The 10,000-nt window shown below is 40.9% G+C and overlaps 1 protein-coding gene and 2 long non-coding RNA genes across 3 annotated transcripts in view; all 3 read right to left on the bottom strand.

The window, feature by feature from the left end:
• Window positions 1-1,047, bottom strand: part of LOC138038880 (uncharacterized) — a 14,797-nt gene extending 13,750 nt beyond the window's left edge. Inside the window, exon 1 of the long non-coding RNA XR_011130318.1 lies at window positions 985-1,047. This is a non-coding gene — a long non-coding RNA (uncharacterized lncRNA). The remainder of the gene's footprint in view (window positions 1-984) is intronic.
• Window positions 1,048-2,424: 1,377 nt separating this feature from the next.
• LOC138033560 (uncharacterized) overlaps window positions 2,425-10,000 on the bottom strand; it is a 42,582-nt gene continuing 35,006 nt past the window's right edge. Inside the window, exons 6-8 of the mRNA XM_068881343.1 lie at window positions 5,074-5,144; window positions 3,149-3,205; window positions 2,425-2,449 (exon numbers count right to left, since the gene is read on the bottom strand). Of these exons, the coding sequence (XP_068737444.1) occupies window positions 2,425-2,449; window positions 3,149-3,205; window positions 5,074-5,144 (153 nt within the window). The remainder of the gene's footprint in view (window positions 2,450-3,148; window positions 3,206-5,073; window positions 5,145-10,000) is intronic.
• Window positions 7,207-10,000, bottom strand: part of LOC138038881 (uncharacterized) — a 9,041-nt gene continuing 6,247 nt past the window's right edge. The window contains exon 3 of the long non-coding RNA XR_011130319.1: window positions 7,207-7,254. This is a non-coding gene — a long non-coding RNA (uncharacterized lncRNA). The remainder of the gene's footprint in view (window positions 7,255-10,000) is intronic.

Genomic DNA, 10,000 nt, shown 5'->3' with positions numbered 1-10,000 from the left:
CACTCCGTGGCATCAAAGAATGGAATCGTGGATGGATTCCTCAACCCTAGTGGCTTTTTCTCTTGAGGAAATCCATGATGCCAATTTTTCCATTTCATTTTCCTTCAGAGAGCTTGAGGCCGTAGTTTTGGTCCGCTTTCCGGATCCTTTCTAGCCGTACCGGTGCATAGCTCTTTCAGACAAGAATCCTTCGGAGTAGTCGCTTCTTTGTGTCAATGACTTTCCTCGCTACTTTCTAACTCATTGTCACTCTTACTCTCAGATTCTTCATTACTCTCACAGTCGTCACCAAAATACCATTTATCCGTATCTCCTTCGCTACTTTCTACCTGTGAATTTGAGCTTTCCGATTCTCGTCTGTCCGCCATGTTTCAACCAGAGTTAATTTATGCGGGATTGTAAATAAGTCATATGCAGCACTGATTGGCTAACTGTAACCAAGGAAACGCTGTTTTCTGGGGAAAGTGTTTCTCAAAATAACTAGGTCTGTCAAAACGCCCGCTCCAAAAGTAAAAGGGGAGAGGAATACTCCTACTGATGGGTTCCTGGTACTAAGGATTCCATGAGAATTTCAATTATCAAAAACCCCAAGCGAGAGGAGAATTTCTTTTCACTTATTTTTAAATTAAATACTGGACCACATGGGGTGCCATACCACAATGCCATGTTTTTCGCTCTGATGACGTCTATGAGAAAATGTAGTTGTAGATGTTCAGCGAAACTAAACTTTCTGATGATAACGTCTTTAAAATTAAAAATCTGAGTCAACGATTAAACTCTCCTTATGTCTCTCCACTTTTTCTTAACTTCAATGCTAAACAAAAATATACGACGATTTCGTTTTCCTTGTTTACCAATACAATACTACACAAACAACTATTAGTCCCCAAAATATTAACCTGTGTAGAGCCGCCCATCCCATTTTCCCGAGGAGAGGTGGCCGCTGTACACAAGGCTCACAAAAACTAGCCAATTCCTACTTACGAGTCCATCACTTCTTGGAATCTTCTCGCACTTTCTGTTTCACGTCTTCTTAAATCCTGATCAAGGAATGAGGAAACAAGTTTTAGTAATCCGTAAGAAAGCTGTTCTGTACGAGGTTGATTTCGCGCAGATGCTGCCCGATTACCGGCTTTCTGTCAAGATTTCCTCACAGGTCTCTTAACTTCATTATGCATATCTACCTCATGAAAACAAGTAGGTCATTGACCAGCCTTTCCTAAGTTTCAGCCAACGCGGATGTATGCTTTTAGTCAAAAGGCTCAATTCCGTAGGGGTAAGCATCTCATTTACAAAATATCACTGTTAACAGTAGAAGACGCAGAGAATGTAGTTTTTTGTCAAAGTAGCACTTTAATAACAGAAAAGGTATTGCACTTAATCAGTGTTTAAACGTCATCGGAACAAAGTTTTGGAAATCTCTGATAAAACAGAGCTTCTATCTTAAACTGTTTCATTCCGCAGGTCAAATACACCTGTCTTTCATATAAATACGTAGTAGAGGGCAAGGATGACGTCAAGGGCTAAGACAAAACCAAGAACCAACAGACTGCACACCGGAGGCTCAGCCCGCTCCAGCATCAAACTGCAATGCCGGAGGTCAAGGGTACGAACCCGAGGCAGATCAAAACTCTGGATCTTAAAATAACTGAGGAGAAACAGCTCCCTTTGTAATTTCATCTGAAAAAAGTTAGACTTCCAAGTCTTCTCGAGTAAGGACTATAACCGTATGCCCCGTCTCACAAATATTTATTAGCCAGTACCAAAAATACCATAGTACTCTTTGTTTGTCCCTCCAAAATGTTGCATAAGCATTGCTTTCATTTTATCTTGGGACTTACAATGGTCCGAGGAGAAACTGGAAACAAGCTTGTGCAAAATTTTGGAGGAACAAACAATGCGTATCATGGTATTTTTGATAGTGGCTAATTAGATACAAATCACAAATATCTAAACGGGGCGTAGTAGCAGCAATTCCCAGTGTTGTGACCGCCTTTTTGAGTATTTGGGTCAGTGGTGGGTGGGTATAGCAGGTCTATGTGTATTGATACGTATAAAAATAGAATTTAAGCATTAAAGAAAAAAACATTATAAACCGGCCAAGTTCGGTCCATCTAGGGAAAAACTGTGCCCTCGGTCTCGAGTACGACCCTCGGCCTGCGGACCCGGACCGTACTCGAGACCTCGGCCACACTTTTTCCCTATACGGACCTCCCGGCCGGTAAATAACATATATATATTTGATAAATCCAATCCTTACCGTGACACTCGAGCTCAATACTCGTTCTCTCTTAGGAGGCATGAAGGAGGAAAGCGACCTGTGAGGAAAAGGAAAACACTCCGAGGCATCAATGATGTTATGAACAGAAAGTCACCGACAGGTGCACTGTGGCAGTCAATTTATTCTCAGCTAAGCTGGTTAGTTCATTCACACGAGCTAGCCAGTGAGCTGAAGGGAAAGCAAGGAGTAAGAGCGACAATAACTGTGCAAACCAGTGCAGACCTTAGGGGTGTGAGAATTTTATTTCAGTTATTCTTAGGCGAAATACGATCACTCGGGGCGTCATAGTACAATGCCATGTTTTTCGCTCTGATGAGGTCTATCACAAAAGATGGTTATAGATGTTTAGGGTAACTAAACAGGTGTCTGGCATTTGCAGACTGCAGACTGTCTAAAAATAGCGCTGATAAACATTATTTAAGTCTAAGAACCCATTTCAAATAGCGCAGATAAACGTTATTTAAAAGTCTAAGAACCCTTAAGTTAGTTAGTATAACGACAGCTACACAGTAGCAGTCACTTTATTTTCATTTAAGCCGGTTGGTTCACTCACACCAGCAAGCAAAAAAAATTGGTGAGACACTCCCGTTAAAAAAAAGCTTTTCTAGCTTCTAATACCCGTTGTATCTAAAATTCCAATCTTTCCCACCTCCCCATCCCTCTTCCCCTTTCCATGTTGACTGTTTCAGTTTTCAGCAAAAGTTTGTATTGCTAGCAACATTGATAAGGAAGGGGGGGGGGGGGAGGGGGGCTGCAAACAAATAGGTAAATTAACAACGCCCCAAGAATAAAGTATCTCCACTAATTTTGCAACTTCTTGGAGCAGAAGGGAGAGTGGGAAAAGAAAGAAAAACTCAAATTGCTTACCTTTCATCAACTGGGTCAGTGCGGAATGGATCAACTTCGGAGGAAATGCTTGGTGACCTAGAGTGAAAATAACACTCTTAATTATAATCACCTTCTTCCTTAGCAAAGGATGTCACATGGTTCATTGGTTCGACTAGAGTTTTGTAATTGCACGAAAACACCATAAAGTGAAGGTCTCAGTGAGAGGATAGCTTTCACGAGTAACGCTTAAAAAATTTGCCTTTTCACGGTTAACGGTTTTCTTTTTTCGTCGCAGTTTACTTGCATGAAAAACAAAGAAACGTCCCTCGTGGAAAATGAAACAATTCTTTTTTTGCTTTTTGGAGTTCTCTGTGTTAGTAGCGTCTTGGTACACATATTGAATAGAATAAGTCATTGGTGATCAGAATGCGACTTACATTTTTGTCAAGACCCCGACCAGGGGACAAGAGTGGATGAGGTAAGAGAACAGATCCCCCATACATGGACCAATGATAGTTTTTTTTAAAGTCTAATTTCCACTACACAGCTATTTTTAGAGAGGCACCAGATTGGCCAGTCGTAATGACGTAATGAAATTTTATGCGCGGCGTTAGGAATGAGAACTTAAATAAGCTTTGCGAAAGCAAAAAAAGATTTTAAAAACTATGATGGGGCATGGGGATCCGTTCTCTTACCCCATCCTCTCTTACTGCGGGTGATTTGGGACTTGTTTTGTCTTGTCAGACAAGCTTAGCGGGACGGAATATCAAAGAGAAGAGCAATGGAGGTAAAACGGTGTCGAGTGCTCTGAAGTCTCTAAATATTTAGAAATACTCAGTATTCCACTTTTCCAAAAAAAAAAAAAAAAAAAAATACGCTTAATTAATGCTTTTAGTTTTTTTCACGGGTAACGGTTATTTTTTGTCCTTTTCACCTCAAAAGGTTTAACTTTTTTTGACGTTTCACGGCTAACCCTAACCAAGGAAACGCTGTTTCCCGGGAAAGTGTTTCTAAAAATAACTAGGTCTGTCAAAACGCCAGATCCAAAAGTAAAAGGGGAGAGGAAAGCTCCCACTGATGGGCTCCTGGGGCCCGTTTTCGAAAGTCCCGAAACTTGACGAGCCATTTTCGGGTGTCACAATTCCCTCTGTATCTCAAGAACGGAGAGGATTTAAGTCGTCAAATGTCACAGTAAGTTTTGTTTTTGTTACCTTGAAAACATGTTAAAAGATCGGCTTTCCAAAACAAGCGGTTGGCAGTTTCACAAATGGCTTTTCGGGCACCGAAAGGTTTTCGGGACTTTCGAGAAACGGGCCCCTGGTACTAAGGATTCCATGAGAATTTCAATTATCAAAAACCCCAAGCGAGAGTTTGTAGTGAGTACAGGAAAAAATATCGCTGTGAATTACAGTTTGCACAAGCGCACACAAGGGCTTTGGCGTTTATTCTCGAATTGAATTTTTGAGATGTGTCGAGCTCTTTCAATCAGTCAAATCAAGGAAATATAAGAGTTCCATTAAGGGAGATCAAGGGAGCAACCCCAGTCAAGCACTTAGCTAGGGAAGAAAATTTCTTTTCAGTTATTTTTAAATGAAATACCGGACCACATGGGGTGCCATACCACAATGCCATGTTTTTCGCTCTAATGAAGCCTAAAATGTATAGTTGCAGACGTTCAAGAAAAATAAACTTACTTATGCATTTAACGGCATCTAAAGGTAACGTTTTTTAAATTACAAATTTGAGGCAACGCTTAAACTCTCCTTTTGTCTGTACATTTTTTCTTATTTTGAAGGGTAAACAAACAAATACGACGGTTTTCGTTTTCCTTGTTTACCAATAAAATACTACAAAACAATCATGACCCAACAAAAGACTAACCTGTGTACAGCCACCCATACCATTTTCTAAGGGGAGGTGGCGGCTGTACACAGGTATCACAAAATTAGCCAACTCCTACTTACCTTATTTTTGACGATGGTTTAGCTTGGTATAAAGGTTCTGTCACTTCTTCTTTTCCAATTGTTTTAGAATTCTGACCAAGAAATAAGGAATCAAATTTTAGTAATCCGTGAGAAAGCTGTTCCATACGAGGTTGACTTCATGCAGAATCCTTATCTTGTGACAGGGAACAGAGACTGCCCGATTACCGGATTTCTGTCAAGATTTCCTCACAGGTCTCTTAACTTCATTATGCATATCTACCTCATGAAAACAAGTAGGTCATTGACCAGCCTTTCCTAAGTTTCAGCCAACGCGGATGTATGCTTTTAGTCAAAAGGCGCAGGGGTAAGAATCTCATGTACAAAATATCGCTGTTAACAGTAGAAGACGCAGAGAATGTAGTTTTTGGTCCAAGTAGCACTTTAATAACAGCAAAGGTATTGCACTTAATCAGTGTTTAAACGTCATCGGAACAAAGTTTTGGAAATCTCTGATAAAACAGAGCTTCTATCTTAAACTGTTTCATTCCGCAGGTCAAATACACCTGTCTTTCATATAAATATAATTGACGCTCCAGCATCAAGCTGCAATGCAGGAGGTAAAGGGTACGAACCCTAGCCAGATCAAAACTCTGGATCTTAAAATAACTGAGGAGAAACTGCTCTCTTTGTAATTTCATCTGCAAAAAGTTAGACTTCCAAGTCTTCTCGAGTAAGGACTATAAACCGTATGCCCCGTCTCACAAATATTTATTAGCCAGTATCAAAAACACAATAGTACTATTTGTTTGTCCCTCCAAAATTTTGCATAAGCATTTCTTTCATTTTATCTTGGGACTTACAATGGTCCGAGGAGAAACTGGAAACAAAGCGTGTGCAAAATTTTTGGAGGAACAAACAATGCGTATCATGGTATTTTTGATAGTGGCTAATTAGATACAAATCACAAATATCTACACGGGGCGTAGTAGTAGCAATTCCCAGTGTTGTGACTGTCCTTTTTTAGTATTTGGGTTGGTGGGTGGGTAGAGCAGGTCGATACGTATTGATACGTATAAAATAAAATTAAGACTTACCCAGCTTTTTCTAACACTTTCGTCTGCCCTATAAAAATAGAATTGAAGCATTAAAAAAAAAAACACGTTATAAACCGGCCAAGTTCGGTCCGTATAGGGAAAAACTGTGCCCTCGCTCTTTGAGTACGACTCTCGGCCTGCGGACCCGGGCCGTACTCGAGACCTCGGCCACAGTTTTTCCCTATACGGACCTCCCGGTCGGTAAAAAACATATATATATATTTCATAAATCCAATCCTTACCGGGACACTCAATTCTGGCCCTATCTCATAAAGCCCGGTGTCGAAAAGCGAACTGTGAGGAAAAGGAAAACACTCCGAGGCATCAATGATGTTATGAACAGTAAGTCACCGACAGGTACACTGTGGCAGTCAATTTATTCTCAGCTGGTTGGTTCATTTACACGAGCTAGCCAGTGAGCTGAACGGAGAGCAAGGAGGAAGAGCAACAAAAACTGTGCAAACCAGTGCAGACCTTAGGGGTGTGAGAATTTTATTTCAGTTATTTTTAGGCGAAATACGATCACTCGGGGCGTCATAGTACAATGCCATGTTTTTCGCTCTGATGAGGTCTATCACAAAAGATAGTTGTAGATGTTTAGGGTAACTAAACAGGTGTCTGACATTTGCAGACTGCAGACTGCCTAAAAATAGCGCTGATAAACATTATTTAAGTCTAAGAACCCATTTCAAATAGCGCAGATAAACGTTATTTAAAAGTCTAAGAACCCTTAAGTTAGTTAGTATAACGACAGCTACACAGTAGCAGTCACTTTATTTTCATTTAAGCCGGTTGGTTCACTCACACCAGCAAGACAGCTAAAAAGTTTGCAAAATTGGTGAGACACTCCCGTTAAAATAAAGCTTTTCTAGCTTCTAATACCCGTTGTATCTACAATTCCAATCTTTCCCAGTTTTCAGCAATTTTTTGTATTGCTAGCAACATTGATAAGGGGGGGAAGGGAGCTGCAAATAGGTAAATTAACAACGCCCCAAGAATGAAGTATCTCCACTAATTTTGCAACTTCTTGTAGCAGAAGGGAGAGTGAGGAAGAGAAACAAAAACTCAAATTGCTTACCTTTCATCAATTGGGATTGGATCAACTTCGGAGGAAATCGTTAATGGCCTAGAGTCAAAATAACATTCTTAATTATAATCCCTTTCCTCTTTAGCAAAGGATGTCACATGGTTCATTGGCTCGACTAGAGTTTTGTAATTGTACCAAAACACCATAAAGTGAGGGTCTCAATGGGGGAATAGCTTTCCCGGCTAACGGTTTAAAAATTCGCCTTTTCACGGCTAACGGTTATGTTTTTTCCGTCGCGGTTTACTCACATGAAAAACAAAGAAACGTTCCTCGTGGAAAAAGAAACAATTTTTTTTGCTTTTTGTGGTTCTCTGTGTTACTTAGTAGCGTTTTTAATACACATATTAGGGAGTTTAAGATCTACGACGGCGACGCTCGACGAAAACGTTACCTCAAAATACAACTTTGCTTTATCACAACTCTTTCGCGATTATTCAGTCTCGTTCACGTCCTACAATATGAGCAAAGTACCCTAAAAATAATTTGGTACGAGCGGTTTCAGAGTGGAAATAGAGAATGAAAGATGCGCTGTTGCATGCTTACGTTGTCGTCAAAACCTCAATTTTGGTGATTTCACGTCGTCGTTATGCAGAGGATCCGTACGGGTCCGCAAATGATCCCAGGACCGCAAATGATCCCAGAACCGCAAATGATCCCAGGACCGCAAATGATCCCCAACCTGTACCGCAAATGATCCCATATTGGACCGTAAATGATCCCGGACCGCAAATGATCCACATTTTAGACCGCAAATGATCCCGAAAAAAAAATTGCGGAATGGCATGGAGGGTGGAATGGTCTGGATAGAGAAATGTTGTTTCTGACGAGTGAGCTAGCGCATAAGACTGCTGGGTTCCAGGCCGGGGCATCATAGGCAACGATGTAGGGGTATACAAGACCAGGTATAACACGTGGTTGTTATTTAGGCTTCCGAACCAACCGCGTTCTTTCGTTTCGTTTATTTTTTTCTTTGTTTAGTTTCCGTTTCTAGGTACCATGCATCCAGTGTGGTAGGATCGGCTGTTCTCATTTCCTTTTTGTAAAGCCTTCGATCGTAGGATGGGCTTCTAATCGCTTGGAGCTTGAGCCTTGGTTCCTACCCAGATCTCCTGCACATTTTTTCCCCAAAGGGGTTTTTTCTGGCGCCTCCGTTCAAACCGCATTTGCTTTGTTTGCGGTTGCTCAGCTCTACTAGTTTTTTGTAATTTACGTTTATATTGTATTTTACTTATATTGTACGTCTGAGTTGATGATCCCCAGCCTAACAGGCAGCCTGACTGGCACAAAGCTTATAATGTGAACTTATTTTGGCAAGTAGGCCAATATGGCCTGTTTATCTTATAGTCAAATGCAATGACGGAGCTGTTGTTCTCCAGCCTAACTGGTACGAAGACTGATTGCTTGTTCGGAGTAGTAGGCTATATATTTTGCGCATTAATTTAAGTGTTGTGCGGAGATAGCTTTATCCTTGGTTGCTTTTCAAGGATTTGTTACGTAGTTTGTAAATTGTTTGCGTTATATAGAGCTCGGGTTGGTTCTCGCCAGGCGCTCCAAAAATAAACTTATCTGGTTCAGCGATGCTGTGTTGCTATTTGTTGTGGAGTGGAGACAAAGTTTAATGAGAAGAGCGCTTTTATTCAAATCATTTTACAGTGCAATACGCCTTACCGTGGCCACCCAACAAACTCTCACATTTGACAATTACGTGTAAATGCGTCAACTCAACAACCCATGCAACGGTGTTCAACTTAAAACTGTGCGAACTTTCCAATCAGGCGGGACTGTCAATCAAATTCACACATCCTGATTGGCGGACAATTTCTAAAAAACTTTGTTAGGTGGCCACGGCACAGTTAATCGAGGGACTGGTTATGAAACCTTAAAACCTTTCAAAAGCGAGAACAATGTCGCAATCGATGTTGAATTGACCGAGACCCTGCACAATCTTTTGTTTTCGCTTCGCACGGGTTCGCAAATTATATACGCATAATTAAATCGAAGGATTTGATTGGTTATCTTCTTCAAAAAGGTGTGTTTTGTGCAAGGTCAAGGCCAAAAATACGGACAAAAACATGAAACAAAGCAACTTGTCGAGTTTCATAACCATCTCCATGCATTAACTATGGCCACGCTAAGGCGCGTCGCACTGTAAGTCATGGCTTATAATTTTCCAGAAAGACTGAATTTTGTTTCTTGCCTCGCTGTTATAAATTTACCACATTTTAATTACCGGACACAATCATCAAAAACTAACTTGGACGCAGTTCTAAACTGATTCTGACCAGGGGCCCGTTTCTCGAACCCTGCGAGCAGAGTCTCATTCGATCTTCCTAGAAAAATCGGGTCTGCCAGCGGCCTCGATTCAGGGACATTTTGTATTGAGCATGAAAATGTTTTTGCGGTCCTGATATCATTTGCGGTACAGTTTGGGGATCATTTGCGGTTCTGGGATCATTTGCGGTCCTGGGATCATTTGCGGACCCGTACAGATCGCTAACATACTTGCTAAAAAACGTGCTGCATGTGCAGCACGATTATTTATGATCTTTTAACCAATTATATCGTTGTTTTGTGGCGTTGCAGTAGTCATAGCCGTCGTCGTTTCTTAAACTCCCTATTGACTAGAACAAGTCATTGGTCATCAGAATGCTACTTACATTTTTGTCAATACCTCCAATTGGGTGCAAGAGAGGATGAGGTAAAAGAACAGAACCCCCAAACATGGGGCAATGGTAGTTTTTTAAAATCGAATTTTTAAGTACGCAGCCTTTTTTAGGGCCGATTT

This window comes from Montipora capricornis, chromosome 2, assembly GCF_036669925.1.
Source record: "Montipora capricornis isolate CH-2021 chromosome 2, ASM3666992v2, whole genome shotgun sequence".
Taxonomy (NCBI): domain Eukaryota; kingdom Metazoa; phylum Cnidaria; class Anthozoa; order Scleractinia; family Acroporidae; genus Montipora; species Montipora capricornis.
The sequence above is the reverse complement of the archived record's forward strand: the minus strand, read 5'-3'. Positions and strand labels throughout refer to the sequence as shown.